Genomic DNA, 20,000 nt, shown 5'->3' with positions numbered 1-20,000 from the left:
ACATTGTGGAAATGTTTTCCAACCTCCCCCACCTTCTTTTTCCACACACCGGCTGACTGCAAAGCCATTGGTTAATGTCAACAAAGGAAGAGAATGGCGCGGTGGTGGGGTGAAAAGTGAAAATTCTAAAATAATTTTACGAGCTCGTAAAACAGGCTGAATTTCCGAAATATTAAAAAGTTATGCTCGGTGTCGAGGTTTTCCTCCACACTGACTGCTTGCGCTCTTTTTCATTAGTATCAATTCCAGAATGTTATTATATGTTGCACACACACACAGACTGACGGTGGATTTTATGAGTGCATGTAGCATACGGGATTGGGAAACATTGTGGTGCCAGTTTGGGACCAATAAAATAGGATTGACGAGGGATTCACATTTGGGAAGTCGTTATGGGGCAAACATTACTTTAAAGCATGATTATTTTTTCAATTTATTTAATTTTACATGTAAAAAAAAAAATGATTAAAATGTGTACAAGCCTAAGATTAAATAAAAATAATAGAGGTGGATATCGATAGATTTACCCAGATGTGTAATCTGGAGCCCATATTACTAATTAGAATTTTCACAAAATTAGTTAGAATTCTTAAAAGGGTCAAGAGATAAGACGAAACATAAAAAAATAAAAGAGAACTCAGAAATCATTTAAGAATAAGCAGATGGTCAAAAGAAAGCAATAAACAATTACCTTACAAAAAAATCTCCTGAGTGGTTCAACTAACCAATTATGCGCCTTTTTACGTCACATGCCAAAGATACATCGCTTCATCCTCCCCCAATTTTTCTCCTCAGCAAAATCACAGCCAAATTGCGCCTCATTCGTGTAAAAATGCGAAACAATCGACGGAAAAATCACAGTGAAATTCGTCATCGTCTGTTTCGTGCTCACTTTTGTGGCTCTTCGTAGTCTTCATAACTTGTCATCTTTCGGGTTGTCGTGCTTATCGTGCGTCGCGACGCCGTAAAAAGTAAAACACAAGCAAGAAAATGTGACGAAGAAAACAATAACGATCAGCAATCGGTTGGTGGAGGCGGAAATGGGAAATGACAGCCATTTCCATCCATTTCTGTCTCAATATATATTGTAAGGGAATAGAAATCGTTCCACGTGCGGCGGTTCATTCACGTCACACGACACACACACACTCGCAGAGGTTGACGAGCCGGAGTTTTTCTTTCCCCGAGACTACTCTCATTTTGGTCTGCTCAGATTTTCCTTTCTCTTCCCATCATCATCAGTCAACGCGGGGCGGTTACGGCGAAGAACACTCGTAATAGCCTTTGAAATGAGCAAAAATCGCTGTCCCATCGATTTTTTTCTCCTCCGTGAACCAAACTCGGCATAAACCACCGAAAATTGGATTCTTGAAACCGTCGGCGACCCCCTCGAGAACGGACCTGGACTAAATTAGTGGAAAGCTTCGGAAAAACAAAGCTTCCGAACAATGGAAATGGTTTGGAGCGCGATTTTCACGGAACGAAAAAAAAAAAAAAGAACTCGGCCTCAACGTTCCATTACACACCACCGGGTTCAGCAGGACGAATTTTCTTTTGTTTCCAGCTGAAATCGCCCCGGAGTTGTGGCCAGTAATGAAAATGGCATTGTGTGTTTTCGTGCCAGCAGCAGCAACGGCGGTTTGCATCGGGGATTTGCCCGGTGGTGGTCAGTCGAGGGCACCAAAAGATGGCTTGAAAGGTGATTTTAGGGTGAGATTGGGATTTTTTTTTACCTGGAAGCTTTGTTTTTTCGTTGTTCTAAGTCGTTTTGGGCATTCTGTCTAAAACTTAATTCACATTTTAAACGGTTTTTCCTTAGTGGAATTCTAGTGATGAAGTGACCAACTCATCATCACATAATAAAACAGTACTGAAAAGTTCAGTGAAGCACTCTTTTGAATGCTGAATAGATCCCTAGTAACATTTTTAAACTTACAGGTTTTATCATGGTTCTGAAAACCCTCATACGGCCTAAATAGGCTTTTATGGCCTACCTAAAACCTAAAATGTTACTAGGGATGTTCTTTTCGCCTTTTGACCTCGTTGTATATGCTTCTTTAGAAACTAATCCGAGAACAAACCATTCAATCATTTCAGTTGCATTTTCCGTATTTAATGTGAGAATTAAGCATTTTTTTACTCTTCATGATTAATCACGTTATTCACTCATAATAACTAAATAATGCAAAACTTCGTGAGGATCAAGAATTATGTTGCTTCATTTCTAGATGGTTTCTTTAGTCCCCTCAAATTACATTCAGTGAGGCTCTTCTTACGTTGAAGTCCTCTCTAGCTCAACGGTTCCTTGGATTTTATTTCTTGCAAAAATGCCCTGCTGTTGTCATTTCTTTCTGTGTGAATCTAGCTCTGATGCTTCTTTTCCGCGATTTTCCGTTAATATTGACAACCAGAGAGTCGATAACTATAAACATTCATTTCACTCCCCACGATAACATCATGATTCGAGAAAAAGTTCTCCAATCGGGCTGAAAATTTTTCTCGGAGTTCCTTGACCGAAACAATAAGAGCTGTTTTTTTTGTTTGGTCATAAGGGTGGCCCGAAAAATTTCCATTTTCGTAAATTTTCGCAAAACCCCCAAATAAAAAACAAATAATTTCACGCCATTTCAACCGATTTTAGCTGTCTTGGATGCAAATGAAATGGTATTAGGTAGGCTTTTAAGGAAAAAACTAACTTAATCCACCTATGTGGTTGATGCCTTCCTCACGTTTTATCAACAATTGGTAATATGAGTAGTTTGGACACATATTTCGGCTATTTTTTATCCATAAATATTACTTAAGTGGTCATAGCTCGAGACAGGGTGGCCAGATCTTCAATGTTGTGGACTCGTTGGACTTTCAATTACCTTACCAACGATGGGTCGGATGATGGATTCGGGCATTGTTTACATACATTTAAGTGAGATCCGGCTTCAAAAAGTACATAAATATCACTTAATTGGTCATAACTCGAGACATGGTTACCAGATCGTGTATGTTGTAGACCCGTTAGAAAGGTTTTGCCTAACCAACGATGGGTCGGATGATGGATACGGACATAGTTTACAAAAAAGGACATAAATATCACTTAAGTGGCCATAACTCGAGACATGGTTGCCAGATCTTCAATGTTGTGGACTCGTTGGAAAGGTCAATTACCTAACTAACGATGTATAACATGATGATGTTTGGTTCAGTTTACTGCCATTTATTCAACTTCCGAAAATATGCGAAAACACATTTTTATACATAACTTTTGAACTACTTATCAAATATATTCAAATCAAATATATCAATTCAATAGCACCATATGGGACCTTAAACCGAGTCGAATGCGACTGGTTTGGTCAAAATCGGTTTAGCCAGTGCTGAGCAAACTGAGTGACATTATTGGTCACATACACACACACATACACAGACATTTGTTCAGTTTTCGATTCTGAGTCGATATGTTTGATGTTTGATGGGTTTTCGAGCTTTACATAAAATGGGTTTTCGAGCTTTAAATAAAAAGTTCAATTTTAGAGCAGGATTATAGCCTTACCTCCTCAGTGAGGAAGGCAAAAAAGCTATTAGTTTCAAATATCTAGCTTAACATTTAAAAAGGTCAAATTAAAACTTAACATACTGTTTTAGAGGTCTCGGCACCAAAGAGCCGATGTATAAAAATATTTTAACCTCGGGAAATTTTGCATAATATATCAAAAAATCGTGAAGTTACGTTTTCAATATTCCGAGCTACGATTTTTTGAAAATAAAAACTGGGTTTTTCGACGCGCCACGCGCAGAAATGGAAAAATGACGGAAACGGAAGAAAATATTTTTTCGCTTAAACTGCGATAACATTGAAATTAAAGCGATGACCCATAAATGTTTGGGTACCAAAAGTTGCGTCTTTTAATAACGAAAATTTTGAAATTACGCGGAGTCATGATTTTTGAAAAAAGTGGTTTTTGCGAAAATCTATGAAAATTCCAATTTTGTTGACCACCCTAGTATGGTGTAGATCACCCTAATCGCCAAACAAAAAAATACGGGTCTAATTATTTCGGCCCAGGAACCCCCAGAAAATTTTGACTCGATCGGAGAACTTTTTATCGAATTATGCTATTTTCGTGAAGAATTGCTGTAGATTGCTTTATTTATTCTATATAGCTTTTTGATAAAATTATTTAAAAGTGATTCTTACCATATTGCTGCATGATCTTGTTTTTGAATCCCGATTTGTTCCATTGGATTTTTTTTCGAGATCCTAACTCGAGCCCTTTTGGATGAAAACCTTACCCTTTACCTCTGATCTGCGATACACGGCGTGTTTTCTGGGCAACCTTAAGGAGAAAAAATAGTCATCATTACTGTCAAATGTGTCTTATAGGAAATTTTCTCAGCTTTCCAATGCTTCTAAGAGCGAAATGTTTCATCGGGAAATTTCTGAGATAACTATTTTTTAAGTTTTTTGTTCTAAATTCCTTTATTATTTATTGTAAACATTATAATAACTATTCTGGAAACTTGTCAAATTATGTTTTTCATGTGGCATTTACTCTTCAAAATGTGCTAAATAAGGCAAGAAACAACTTTGGAGAAGGTTGCAAATCGCTAAACATTTTTAAAATTAATTTTAACCGAGTTTTTGAATATATGGGATTTATTCAAAAATCAAAATCATTAATCCTTCTTAAAAATATTATTTACAGGAATTAAAAGATAATTACACAATTTTTGTGTACAAGTATCACGTGTCTGCTCTTATTGAACTGATACAATCGATTTTTTTTTGTAGGTTTGAGATTGTTAAGTTTATTAATGGATTTTTATGAATAAACATGATACTTCTTAAAGCATACATGAACCAAGAACATGGATCCAAAAGATCATTTAAAATCAAAAATGTACTACCAATTACTGTTGCAAGGTTCAAAAGTCATATTCTCATGTGCATTAAAAAAAAGTTTCACTGTTGAAAATGCATTTAAATGTAGAAGTAAAATTTGTGTGTTTAAACTCTGAATGTTGAAAAAACTGCCACATATTTTTTTTGGTTTAAACAAAAATAAAATATTATTCAATAGAAAAAATCGAACAGAGGCTTCCATTCCAACAAAAATCAAAGTATTTTTAAAACGTTTTAAAAAGATAAGATAAGACTTCTATAATATTGCTGATTCCTTGATCATTTCATACAAAATAAATATTAGAAAAATCATTTCATACTCATGAAAAGTTTTTCTCCTGAAGCTCGAAACAGTAATTTATAGTTCAATTTTGAGTATATAACATGTTTTGTATCCATGAAATTGATTAATGTTTGGTTAAGGAAATATGATTTTTTTTCATAAAAATCTAGTGATATCCTAACTAATCTCAAACTTGCAACAAAAAAAAATTATCAGCTTAATTCAAGCTAAATCCGAGCATAAACGTGATATTCGTAAACAAAAATTATGTTATTATCTTTTAATTACTGTAAAAAAATATTTTTTAATACGGTTTTATGATTTTCATTTCTGAATAAATCTCATATATTCAAAAACTCGGTTAAACTTAATTTTAAAAATATTTAGCGATTTGCAACCTCCTCCAAAGTTGTTACTTGCCTTATTTTGCACATTTTGATGAGTAAATCACACATGAAATACATCATTTGATAAGTTTCCAGATTAGTTATTACAAAGTTTACAATAAATAATACAGGAATTTAGAAAAAAAACCTAAAAAATAGATATCTCAGAAATTTCCCGATGAAACATTTCGCTCTTGGAAGCATTGAAAAGCTGAGAAAATTTCCTATAAGACACATTTGACAGTAATGATGACTATTTTTTCTTGAAATTTTTGTTTTAGAAAACACGCCGTGCGATAACTTGTTAATCGGAGAGGCATAGCGTAGTCTTGGCGAGATAAACTCATTATTCATTTGCAGTAGTGCTGCAAATCAACGCCATCACTTTGTGATTACATCGCTTTGCAGCAATCATCATGCCAACATGTAGAACAAATCCTGTCAAATTGACAGATGTTTACAATTTTACTCGAAAGGGAAACTCCAAATAACAAATATAAAAATATTTTTGGGTAATTCTCTTCCAACTCACACGAACCTCTTTTATTTGCGTGAAACTTCGTCCTAAGAAGTAACTTTTGTCCCTGATCACGAATCTGAGGACCGTTTTTGATATCTCGTGACGGTGGGGCGGTACGACCTCTTCCATTTTTGACCATGCGAAAAAGAGGTGTTTTTCAATAATTTGCAGCCTGAAACGGTGATGAGATAGAAATTAGGTGTCAAAGGGACTTTTATGTAAAATTAGACACCCAATTTGATGGCGTACTCAAAATTTCAAGAAAACGTATTTTTCATCGAAAAAACGTTACTTAATCCACCTTAAGGTGGTTGGTGCCTTCCTCGCATTCATGTTGTATTTTAGGTGGTATTTACAAATTAATTTAATTTTTTTAAATTTTTTTTTATTTGTTTTTTTTTTAAATTGTTGATTTTACTTGAACAGCAATTTTCAATTCTTTTTTTTTTACCAACTCTTCAAAATAAGGGGGAAAAGTCTCATGAGTTATATATTTCAGTAAAAAGTTCGTGTAAATCTTTGTCGAGACAAAATGATGCAGCAACATAATTATTACAGATTTTTTCCAGAAGAGACGCAGACACTGCTTAAGCGATGTGGCAACCGGGCGATACGCATGCAAGGAGGTGTGGCTGCCAATCCCCCGCGTGGTCAAAAAGACAAAAAAGCAAAAAGACCCGGCCTTTGAGGTTATGCAAAAATCACCCTTTTTTGTAGCTACAAAACAACTTTTTCTTGGCATAACATTAAAAGTACTTCACTAAACAGAATAAAATTTAATAGGGTCTTAGGGGACCCCATAACGAACAGAATAAGGCGGATCCGGCCAAAATCGGTACAGCCAGTTCTAAGATAATCGTGTGGAAAAAAATCATGTCTACACACATCCCACAGACATTTGTTCAGAATTTGATTCTGAGTCGATAGGTATACGTGAAGGTATATCTAGGAGTCGTATTTAAGAAGTTCATATTTCGAGTGATTGTATAGCCTTGCCTCAGTGAGGTGAGGAAGGCAAAAACACAAACAAAGTTTTAGATACTCTGCCATTTTCCGTTACTCAACCTAATTTTTTTTTGAATACTCCATTTTAAGGATAATTTAATTTTGTTTTCGAATCTGCATTAACCCAGAAGGGTAATTTTTATATTTAGAAGAAAATATTTCATTTTAGAATTTTGTGTTTTTTTCCCTTAACAGGCTTATTTTTTAGAGTGTAACAATGTTCTACAAAGTTGTAGAGTAGACAAAAACCGCAGTATAGCGTGAGCAAATTTCATAGTGGCTTCACGTTAGGAATAAGAGCTTTGGTGTCTTCGAGACAAATGATCACGGTCAATTGAGGCATTTTTGGTATGGTAAAGGTGATTATGAAAAAAATAGTTTTTAGATTTATCTGTTCAGACCAACGTCGTAGAGAGTTGGTGTCTTCAAGACATTTGTAAAGCTAATCAAAATAAACAAATTTGTTCTAAAGAATGAACATTTGTGTTTTCAAACGAAAGTTAGAGCTAAAATACAACGAAAAAATAAAGCCATTTTGAAATTTTAATATCCCTAAAAGGGTTAATTTTGACCGTGCTCTTGGTAGCACCTGAAAATACTATCTATTTTCTATTAGTACATTTTGTTTTGCTTTGCAGAAAATAACTCGGAGAATTTTTTTTGTTAAACTGATTTTATCTAGATTTGAAAATGTCCTTATAAATCGTTTTTAGCCACCATTGTTTTATGTTTTATTTGTAGTTTTTTAATGACTTTGGAATATATGAACTTTGAATCAAACTCTTACTTTTTGTATACTCCTACGCCGTTTAATTTTGATGGAGTCATTTATTCGCGTACATTCCGCATTCATACTGGTTTTCTTTCCGAGGGCCAAAGCTATCCTCGAGTTTCCCGTACCATTCACGAACCAATCTACCCACATTCGAGCTCACAACAATGCCCCGAAGGCAAAACAAAACGAGTTGAATCTGATTCGTACGCGTGAATGCATGTGTGTGTGTTTGAAGGATTGCTTGCAAATGTCGTCGAACGCACCTCGAGATAGGGTTTGACCGTTTTTCGGGAGAGGAAAATGCAAAAAAGAGGGTGGTTTCACATAACTTTGTTTTATTCTTACCTTTTGTACCATAGTAGCTATATTGCTAGTTTGATGTATGTTTGTGCTTGTTGAAATGTTTATTAGAGTGCGTGACTTTTTGTTGTTGTTGTTGTTGTTGTTGTTGTTGTTGTTCTTCATTTGTTCTTTGTGTGCGATATTTGATTTATCGTCGTCACTGCTTGCTTGCGATTGTAGAGGTGCGTTGAATTAAAGATTATTTATAACCTGTAAAGAACATTCGGCCAAAGCTATAAATTACAACCGGTGGGTGGTGCCACTCGCGGTGCTGCTGATTGCATCGAACAATTTTGAGCTTTCCGTGATTGATGGCTGTGCTTTTTTTCTTTTGTCGTACTTTTGCTTGTTTGTCGTGTTATTGTTTGGAAAGAATGGAGACTTTTACCTTCCTTTGTTTTTGGAAACAAGAAAGGTTGAATTGAAACGAATACGTTCTTGTTTTCATTTTGTCTTATTTATTAAAAAAAAAAAGAGAAATATTCAATTCAATTTGTAAAAAAGCCAGTTACACATAGATATGTCACATGTTATTTGATATTTATTTTTTGGTATTGTAAAATTGAATTTGGAACAGAAAATTTCACCGTTTAGATTTGTATTCCAAAAATACTAAATTACCGTCAGTGGGGGGGGGGCGGGGGTATAGGGGGAGGGGGGGTTATATAGGGTCTTGGGGTGAGATTGGATCAAAAACGATTTTTTTACGGGTTTGACAATTTCTCAGGTTCTTCTCAAGGAAATTAAATTCTGTTAGTTGTGTAGGGGATGTTGGTTGGTTGTGTAGGGGATATCTTAAGATGACTTAGCTGAAAAATCTCGTTCATACAACAAATCCTGCATTTTGGCAGCTCTTCTGCTGTGTGCTATCTTGTGACACAGACCATTTTGTTCGAAAATGAGTAAATGATGACGTTTTGGTATACTTAACAAACACTTCAAGATGATTTAACCCGATGTTAAGGGAACTCGCTTCCGTTTCCCAGAAATCGCAAGACACATTTGTGACATAGATCAATTTATCATCAAAATGTTCGTGCACACTTGTGGCACGTCATACATGTTGTTGGAAAGTATGGAAATTTTTTCATGTTTTACACAAATTTATGTTGATTAAGATGTAACAAAAATGACTTTTTGGCGGGCATTCAAGGGTTTGTTCCGGTGGGCATACTAAGCCCAAATCCAAAATATGAGCTTGATTGGACGTAACAGGAGCTGGCGCTCCGCCCTTCAATTTTAAATGGGATTTAACCCGTAAAAAAGGATTTTTTCAAAAATGTAACTTTTTGAGGCATTTTGGCCACTGAAGCGTTTATTTTCAACATCATTGGCGTGTAGGCCAGATCCTTGCGCATCTTTTGGTATATATAACATTGAAATTTGGAGCTCCCTGGATCTCGGTACAGACCTCCAAAGTTTGCCATTAAAAAAAAAATCGGCCCCAGCAAAATCAAATGGCGTCCAGGACGTCGCAAGGCGCGACGCATATCTTTTTTGCCGGGGCAGATTTTTCGAAAAAGTAGTACATTTCTATATACATATATATGTACATTTATTATATAATATTTCATGAAAATTTATAATGTTTTTAAAGGAGTTCAAACATGCATAATATGATTATAATCGTGGGAAAATGCATTTTAACTGGTTTTCAGTTGATTAAACTTTAATTTTCATTAAAATTTTGAAGTTTTTCGAAAAAAAAATTTTGCACCCTGATTATTTAGGCCAACTTTGAAGGGGGTAGGGGGGGGGGGTAGGGCGACATTAACTTTGAAAAACATTTGCAACGGCCTTATTTGCAGATTCAACTAATTTAACATAGATATTTCTCTAAATTCTTATGATAATTACGAAATAGTTTCAAATTTGCTCTACTCTTTGGAAAAAATATTTTCAAAAATAGACAAATATATTTGATTTTTTTTTTTCAAAAACTAGTTACTGTATAAAATTTATACAAAAGATGTAAGCAATTCTCTACGAAATCAGTCTTTTTAAAAAAAAAAAAAATTTTGCATTTTTTAATCCGACTGAATCATTAGTTTTTCCATATAATATTCCATTCAAATTTGGCAGCTGTCCATATACAAATTTATTTAACTTTTTGACACTAAAACTTGATGTGCAAAAAATCACTATTTTTATTGTTTTTTTTTTTATTTTTTTGATATGTTTTAGAGGACATCAAATGTTAACTTTTCAGAAATTTCCAGGTTGTGCAAAAAATCTTTGACCGAGTTATGAATTTTTGAATCAATACTGATTTTTTCAAAAAATCGAAATATCGGTCGCAAAAATTTTTCAGCTTCATTTTTCGGTGTAAAATCAAATTTGCAATCAAAAAGTATTTAAGTGAAATTTTGATAAGAGGCACCCTTTTCATTTTTCCATTTTCCCTTTTTAAGGTAACTTCTTTTAAAATAGTCGCAGTTTTTCATTTTATAAAATTAGTGCACGTGCCCAGGAAAAATGACCCCCTGCTCCACAAGCAAAAATTTGTTTTTTGGGTTCTTTTAAGCATCTGAGCAAATTTTGAGCGAAATTTGTTGAGATTAACCCATTGATACCCGAGCCTAAATTTGGTGAAAAAAATGTTTTTCATACAAAATTGACTTTTTTAAATCGCTAATAACTTTTCAGGATCAAGTTTCACAGCTTTGGCGTGTTCTACAAAGTTGTAAAGCATTAAATTTTCAATAAAAATCTCACGTTTGGAAATATTTGGATGGAAGTAGCGCACCGTCCAGACCAAACTGTAAGAAAATTGGGTTTTCCATACATTTTTTCGATTTTTCCCATACAAACTTCACCTTCGAGTATCAATGGGTAAATGTTGACCGATTTTGCTCATATTTGGCCCAGATTCCTTAAAAAAGCCAAAGGAACAATATTCAGCTTGTGGAGCGAGGTTTTGAGGAAAAGTCCAATATACTGGGCACCCTAGTGCACATGTATGGCCACTTTTGAAAACATTTTTTTTAAGCTGAGAAAATTCTCTATACTTTGATTTTTTGAACTTTGTTGATACGGCCCTTAGTTGCTGAGATATTTCCTTGCAAAGGTTGAAAACAGGGGTGCCCAAACTTTTGGCCCTGCGGGCCAGATCAAATTTTACTGAAGCAATGGCGGGCCGGAACTATTGTTTGATAAACATTGAAAAAGTAAACGTTTTTTTTTCATGTTATTATTTTTAATGGGTCATTTTGAAGCAAACTTAAAAACAAACTAGTGTTGCAAATAAGATTCATATATCTCAATTTTAAGAAAGAAAAACAAAAATAAATTAAAAAAAACATAAAAATTTCATTGGTCATTGCTAGTTTTTTAAAGCTTAATTTCCTTAACACAACAAAATATAAACTAAATCAATGAGGCATGATACATTTGTTGAAATGCAAATTGGATTCAAATCTCCTTTAAAGAAAAAAACACTTTTAGAGTTGTATTAAACACACACAAAATTTAAAAAATCTAGCATTTTAGAAATATTTGCAGCGCTCTTTGTTTTCAATAAAGTCGTTTTTTTATAAAGTTGATTAAGTTTAAAATAAAATTCTATCACTGAAAAGTTGTTCTGAAAAAACATTATTTTTTGCTTAAACAATTTTAATCTAGTTCTTCAATAAAAACAATTTCAATTTAAAGTAAACACAGTATAAACTGAATAATATATAAATTTAGTTTTTTTGTGTATTTTTAGCTAACAGCTAACAGCTTTTTTTTTTAATCAAGACTAGGGCGAAGAATAATTGAAAAATTTGGAAAATCTTAAGAGATAACCTCGAATCGCGCTATTGGTCGTTGAAGTTTGTATAGGGAAAATTAGCGAAAAAAAAGTATGCCGAAAAGCAAAATTATGAAAATATCATCAAAAGGTGGCATTAAAAGTGTCGGATCAAGTGTGAGACTCTCAGGTAAAAAAATTTGATTAACACCTTTGTTGGAGACCACAAAAAGATCTGAGATAACGCAGACGAGTAATAAGCGATCAAAAGAAGACGTTATTGTATGACAAGATTTTTCTCAACAACTTAAACGATCCATAGCGACTCTTAAACCCTCACTGATTTAACTCAAAATTTTCACAGTTTCTAATTTTTGCCTAAAGAAACGAATCAGGAGATATCCCTGATGTTGTTTTTTTAATTGTCGCTCCTATCAAGACCAACCTTATATAATCAAACATTATCTTTAAATATTTTGAACAAATAACTTTGAAAAACGGCTTTTTCGAATAATTGCAGAATTTAATCTGTTGCATGAAACTTGCATGGCTGAGCGCTTTGTAACTCAACAGTTTCTTTCTTTCGACATCACCATCAACCCTTTAAAAACAGGCAGACAAACAAACCTCCCATCATTTACTCACAAAAAAAAACAAAACACTCCCTTTCTGAGTTGCTAAAATTAGCAACTCCACTCGCGTGCTGCAACTCCTCTGCTGCTTGACTTTAAAAATTGTTCTTTATCTTTCAATTACTCTCCACGGTAAATATACCATTATTCGACTTCTTTTTTCTCTTCTTTCTTTTCTTTCAGGTGAGTTCTCCTTCCCCTCCCGTTACTTCTTCCTTTTTGACGCTCTGGACGAGAACCATTGAGGCGCAGTTTTCCACAAAAAAGCTTCCACCAAAAGTCCAGGGCACCATCGGTGGCAGTGGTGAAAACAAAACAAAAAGAAACACAGTAAAAGCAGGAAGCATAATCGTAGCCAGTAAATACTATCAGAAAATTTGAAACAAGCAAAAACGGCGCTCATTCCGGAAAAGTGAGAAAGGGAGGAAAAGTAAAGAAGTGAGGAAGGCAAGCAAGGAAAAATAAAAGTTTCACCACCCTGTGTGCCTGTGTCTGCGTTTGTGTCCCATTTGCGGGTCTGTGTGTGTGTGTAGATGTTAAAAATGTTAAAGTGAGTGTTGTGAAGAAATTCTACTCGCAAATAACCAACAACAACAAGAAGGAAAAACCGGCAAGCAGGAAACCCTTTTTTCACCGGTCGCGCGCGAATCGTTCGTGAAAAGTGCTTTCTTTGGTCGACGACTGGAGAAGTAGCAGAAGAAGAAGAAAAAGACGTAGTAAAAGCTGGAAGCAGCAGGAAAAACCACGAGGAGCTTCGTCGATATTGCTGAACTCGACCAAATGTTGGCCTTTCATAACGAACATATAACAAGTAAGTAGCCACTTTTCCAAAAAACTTCTACCTATTTTCCCTTTTCCCATCTTACTTTTTCTTAAGTTCTGTGCTTAACTGTTGTTGTTTGTGTTACTCTCGTGTCTTCACCATGTTCTCACTGTGTATCTCTCTCTCTGTCTCTGTGTGTGTGGGTGTTTCTCTGTAAATGTGGGTGTGCATTTTTATCGTTGTGTAAGTGTAAGAATGATGCTTTTCACGTGGAGTACCTCCGCGGAGGTCCTCTTCTAGTTCACCAAGGTTTGGCTCATTGGAGCGCGAACCATTCTTTTTTTTTGCTGTTGTTGTTGAGAGGAAGGTTCGTTGATGGTCACTAAACTCACCCAAACCAGCAGGTACAAAAGACCGCGACCCGTGAATGATTGTCGGGCATGATTTTGCTGGAAATAATTTAGTTGTCTGGCCGAATAAAGCTTGTGAACGTGATGTAGAGGGGGAGAGCTCAGGTTCTTGGAAAATGTTGCGGTGTGGCCCGGAACGATGAGCAAATTGGTTGGAATGAAGGCAGGTTTTGAACAGGTCAGGTCAGGATTTCAACTGAACTGTGCATTAGGGTGACAATAAAAAACGACTAGATTTCTTAAGCGAAAATAAGTAACATTGCCAATTATGAGTGAAATCGTTTAAGGTTAAAGGGTTGTCAAAGAACGTTAAAGTTGACAAAAAAAAACTTTTCATAGAAAAACGTCATCTTTAAATCGTTAATAACTCATTAGAGACAACTCGGATCGTTTTGCGATCTTCGACAAAGTAGTTTTTCATAAAATTTTACGTATGAATCTTCCAATTGACAATGATTGGACACATTTTACACTACTTTTTGATGGATATTTGAATTTTTTGCCTTACCCCATACATTTTTTGCAAATTTTCGACCGTAAGCCTTAACCAATGTGATTCAAAATTGGTACAGTTGCCCAAAGAAACGCACAGGGGCTATCTCTTAAGATTTTCTAAAAATTTAATTGTTTCTTGTCACTTTCCTGTGCATTGTATTTTTTTATCAATCTGTTTTTTTAAAGGACTTTTTAATTTTTATAGTTATACTGAGTATGATATTCAAATTCTGAAATAGTAGTTCATGCAACATTTTGCAAAAAGAAGATTTTTTGGCACGAATCGTTCAGTTATCCACCGAGTTTGGATAAATGCAATGAGTGCTGAAAAAAAAAATCAAGTTTTGCAACGAGTTGCATTCAACATTACTTTACCATTCAAAAAAACACCCTTTGAGTGAAATTTTCAGTCAAACGCGTGTTTAGTCAAATAACTGTTCGAGTCAAAACTAGGGGAACTATACCCTTTCTCAGCCTATTTCTATTATCGGCCTATCAGCACTTTGATTATGAATTACAGCTTATATAAAGTGTTTTTGACTGTTCCAAAGTAATAAATAGCTCAAATAAAAGTGAGCAAGCAACTCTCCATTGTTGAAACATCTGAAAATGTTGAATTAATAGCAGAAACTGCAAAAGTGATGAGAATTGGTCGAACGGCTTAGTGTGATTAAAATGGGTATATTTCCCCTATAATGGAAAATAAAACTTTTCAGCCTTTGTATAAAAAAACTACTATTTCGCTAGAGAAAAGTAAGCTGCTTCATTTTCTTTTGATTTTTAAGACATTTTCAAAAATATCATTGTTTATTTAAAAAGAAAAGGAATAAAATGGCTCGAAAATGAGCCAGCAATTTTTTTTTTTGAATGTATTGTTGTTGATGCATAATACAAACCACTACAAAGAACCAGGGTTGCCAGGTTGCCAAATAAATCTGGAAATGCTAGATTTCTAGCGTTCACGAGAACAAATATTACCCATAGTAAGTTCCAGATTTTGACACATTTTTCTAGATTTATAATTTTCTGCTAATTTCACATAACTTTTTGATTAACCAAGGGTTTCTAGCAAGGCCTCAGACTGGCATGTAATTAATAATTACTTTGATTTTAAGCTGGTAATTAGGTTAATTAATGAATATTAATTACTTAGTAATGAATATGAATTACTTTGTAATTCATGGTTATAAGAGTAATTTAAAGTTATTATTTGGTAATTAAAGTTATTTTGAGTAATTAATATAATTTTTTTTGTATGGTACTTCTTCAACGAAACTTTTTGATTTTTTTTATATAATCTATTAGAACATTATTTCTTTTTCATTTCAAATAAGAGTGTCACACATAGATTGAAAAAGACTGGTTCTGTATGTAGAAGGCCTTATTCACCACAGTTCTCTCCTGAAACTTTCCTTAAATTTATTTTCAACATGTTGTTTAGCGAAGCTGATTAACAACAAAAGGCAATGCCATGATATATTACCCAGTGAAAATTGTTTCAAGAATCCAAAATCTATTTATTTTTATTAAATAATTGTAAAAATCCAGAATTTTTTCTTTAAACGACCTATAAGCTATTGTCTTTCATATGTTTATAGGGCTCAATTAAAAGAGTCGAGAAATGTGTTTTTTTTTTTTCAAGAACTACATTAGAGTTGATTTTTTGCCTTCCTCACTGAGGTAGGGCTATAATCCTGCTCTAAACATGAACTTTTTATTAAATGCTCAAAGACCCACCTTCATGTATACATATCGACTCAGAATCGAAAACTGAACAAATGTCTGTGTGTGTGTATGTGTGTGTGTATGTATGTATGTGACCAAAATTCTCACTGAGTTTTCTCAGCACTGGCTGGATCGATTTTTGATCAAACCGGTTGCATTCGACTTGGTTCATAGTCCCATACATCGCTATTGAATTGTTTGAAGTTTCGATAACTAGTTCAAAAGTTATGTATAAAAATGTGTTTTCACATATATCCGGATCTCATTTATATGTATGTGAACGATGTCCGGATCCATCATCCGACCCATCGTTGGTTAGGTAATCGAGAGACCTTTCCAACGAGTCTAAAGATTGAAGATCTGGCAACCCTGTCTCGAGTTATGACCACTTAAGTGATATTTATGTACTTTGTTGAAACCGGATCTCACTTAAATGTATGTAAACGATGTTTGGATTCATCATCCGACACATCGTTGGTTAGGTAATCAAAAACCCTTTCCAACGAGTCCACAACATTGATGATTTGGCAACCCTGTCTTGAGTTATCTTTTTCAAAGTTTATCTGGGGGCCTTTTTTCAAACAACTTTGAACAACAATATTTCAATGGCATTCGACTTACCAAGTTTCAGCACCCTCTAGTGGGAGAAAATTTTCAATGTGTAAACATGAAGCTATTGTGAAATATTCTGCTATTTGCAATAAAAATTATACAAAAAAAAACACAATATCCAGATTGCCCCAAGAAAAATAAATAAAAAAGCATAATTTAAGACTTTGAACAAAACAATACTGTTAGTACTTTGCTTTATATTGAGTGTTTTTATTTTATTTCCCTAAATTTATTTTTGAAAGAGCTATTAATAAATATTCAAGATTAGAACCGTTGAAATAAATACTTAAATCTATTTAATATTTAATTATATTTTTTTCATCATATTGTAAAGTAATAAAGTAATGAATGTAATTAATTTATTTGGACCAGTGATTTGAGTAATTAATTGGCAGACTGGCAAGTTATAAACACTTCTGGAAACCTTGTGATTAACATGTTAAATTTTAAAAGAGTTAAATGCAGGATTAAAAAACAGGTAATATTTCATTCAACTTATAAATAACAAACATCTAGTGTCCCTTTTTAAATTGCAGGCAAGATTAAATCACAACCCGACATTTTTGAAGTTGAAGTCAGTAAACGCTTCAATTTCGTTTAGGTATGAGAGATTTGGGCTCCCTGAACACGCTTCAATCAAAAGAATAGAATTTTAGTGATTTCTCTGCAAATAAATAAAATTGTAAATTTGGGTATTAAACCTATGGAATCATGTTGAACAACCAGGCGTTCCCTCATATAAGCAACAATGCGCACCCCCTTATTTTTGCTACCTCCATGGATAAACGTGAGTGCGCATGGTTGCTTAAGATTATTCCATAGAATTGTTTCCCAAATTTATTAGACACATTCTCCGGCAATGTACACCTTAGGATGAAATTTTGAAAAGCGTGTATGAGCTATTTGGATATTTTTCCTCGATTCTAGACTACTTGAAGCTTCAAAAATCATGGTTTTCATTAATTGATCATTTGAATATCATTTTGTACAAGTTGGTTAGGTTATGCATCAATTCGTGATAAAATCATCGTTTTAAAAAAAAATTCTAAAAACTCCTGGTTTTCAGCGAAATAAAATCCAAAAAATATTCTTTTGATTGCATTTTGTAGGTTTTTAGTTGTACTAAACGGAAATGTCATGGGTTTGCAGTTTATCTTAAGTTAAGTATTTTTTCAAACTAGTGTAAGTTTACCATTTTATTGCGTTGCAACGTCACGAAAAAGGGACATTTGTTTATGTCAACAAAAAACTAAACATTCAATCATTTTGATATTTCGGATGCTCTTTGTACTTGGAAAGAGCTTTCAAATGCAATCTAGAGCGACTTAATTGGTTGTCTAGATCCAAAGTTACAACAGGTTTAAGTTTGCGTTGCAACGTCACGAAATTTTAAATCATATTGGCCACATGGTAAAAAAGGTGAATGCGTAGTTGGTTGTTGAAGATAAAAGGATACTAAATATTATATATTTTTTATATAATGTTTCCGAGCATATTTACAAAAGAATTGTACATGGGTCATTCACAAATTCCGTCACTTAAGTTTGTATGCAACTCGAAAAAAGTAGTATTTTATGAAACTTGTTGAACAAATCAAAATATACCGATGTTCAAAAGGGGGAAAAAATCTAAAACTTTCAAAAAAGTAATCACGTGGTTACTGAATGGCCCCTTTATGATTAACTGATTTACGTGAGGGTTCATTCTAATACAACGCAACGATTTTTTTTATCCCACACCCTTAAGTAGGCCAAATTACAGTGAAATTCACTTAACAATGAAAATCACGTGATTCGATTGTTTTTTTTTTTACAAACTTTTGTCACTCTGTTGTTGGACGAACCCTTGCCTAAATAAGTTGTATGCAACGTTTAGTTGTTCGCAATTAAAAATGTTATGTTGCGCAGGTAAACAGTTTTATTATTTCCTCAAATTTAAATCAAAAAGCACAAAAGTCAACAAAATAAGTTACGTTGTTTGCAGATCACCCCATTTCCTCAAATTTAAATCAAAAAGCACAAAAGTCAACAAAATAAGTTACGTTGTTTGCAGATCACCCCTTAGGGGCCATCAACAAACGTTATTCGCATTCGCATTCACATTCGCATGGAGATGGTGATCTTAGCGGGTTGCAGACTGGATTTCGTCATGTATGTGTGATGATTGTCCAGCTCAGGTTGCATAGAAATTGATTAAAGGGAATTTAAACCAATTCTACCCGAACAAGACAGGCAGCACCATGAAAGCCATCCATTGCCGGCCGCTCCCATCTCCACCATACACCGGGACAGGAATAAGGATTAGGAGCACGGGAAATGTTGATGCTTGACTTACTTAGAAAAAGGTAGCGAAACCGCAGGCTCTTTTTCCCAACCCTATTGTGGAACTCAATCAAATTGACCGTTTGACCAAATTTAATTGAATTTAAACAACAGGGCTGCGTAAGTGTCGCGTGGAGTTGGTAGTTGTGGAAGGTAAAGGTCTGGGAGTCGCCCTAAGCAAGCGATACGACCAGTGGCATAAATTAGATTAATGGATAGGCTATTATTCTCAAGGCAAGCAATCGGATGCTGCTGTTGAGACAATTCCCGTTTAGCGAATTCGCGGAATTTAGCAGATTTTAGCAGATTAAAAAAATATTCTCAAGCCAACAATAAGATGCTGCTGTTGAGACTATTTACATTTAGTTAGTTTTTTTTCATAATTTTATCCCGACGCGCATATTTGTTTAGGATCCAATATTAGACAGCCGGCTGTGGAAATAGAAGATCCCGTAATAAAATTCAATTGATTAAAAAGTACAGATAGGGGCCATCAACAAACGTTATGGGCCCTTTATTTATAAATTCAAAATAAGCCCTCCTGAAAACTTGAAGCTCCTCACCTCCCTTCTAAAACTTCCACGTGTTTTGTAAGTTTCCCAAAACCATTAAAATATTAAGGGAGCGTTCGTGCATTACGTAACAAAACATTTATATTTTTAGACCCCTTCCACCCCCTGGAAATACATTTCCGATACACTTTTTTTTGTATAAATCCTCGAACCCTCCTTCCTCCCCCTTGATATTACGCCGTTATGTAATGCATGGACGTCACGTTACATGGATAGAGGACGGGAGAGGGGGGTGGGGGTTTCCTTCGTGATAATGGAATAATACAAAAAAATATATTTTGAAAACCCTTTGGAAAACTTCGTAAATCGAACTGCAACGGTGAAAGCAGAATAGAGGGAGGGGGGGGGGGGGGTCTAACATGGGCAGGCCAATCAATTCACATGTCCTTGTACTGTCTATTAATGTCTTATAATCAAATCTTAACCTACAGTTGTTCAGCCTAACAAAAACTATGATTTATTTTGAAACTATAATTTCGTGACGTTGCAACGCAACGAAAAACCCTGTTTTCAAAAACAGAGCGTTGCAACG

General features: G+C 34.5%; 1 protein-coding gene across 8 annotated transcripts in view; it reads left to right on the top strand.

The window, feature by feature from the left end:
• The window catches only part of LOC120422695 (CUGBP Elav-like family member 4), a 948,890-nt gene that overhangs the window by 95,409 nt on the left and 833,481 nt on the right, over positions 1–20,000 (top strand). For all 8 annotated transcript variants that reach the window (XM_052710106.1, XM_052710115.1, XM_052710113.1 and 5 more), the window contains exon 2: positions 12,754–13,381. In XM_052710106.1, coding sequence (XP_052566066.1) covers positions 13,351–13,381 — 31 coding nt within the window. In that variant the 5' untranslated portion in view covers positions 12,754–13,350. The remainder of the gene's footprint in view (positions 1–12,753; positions 13,382–20,000) is intronic.

This window comes from Culex pipiens, chromosome 3 (genome assembly GCF_016801865.2).
Source record: "Culex pipiens pallens isolate TS chromosome 3, TS_CPP_V2, whole genome shotgun sequence".
NCBI lineage: Eukaryota > Metazoa > Arthropoda > Insecta > Diptera > Culicidae > Culex > Culex pipiens.
Note: the sequence above shows the minus strand (reverse complement) of the source record. Positions and strands in the feature narration are given on the sequence as shown.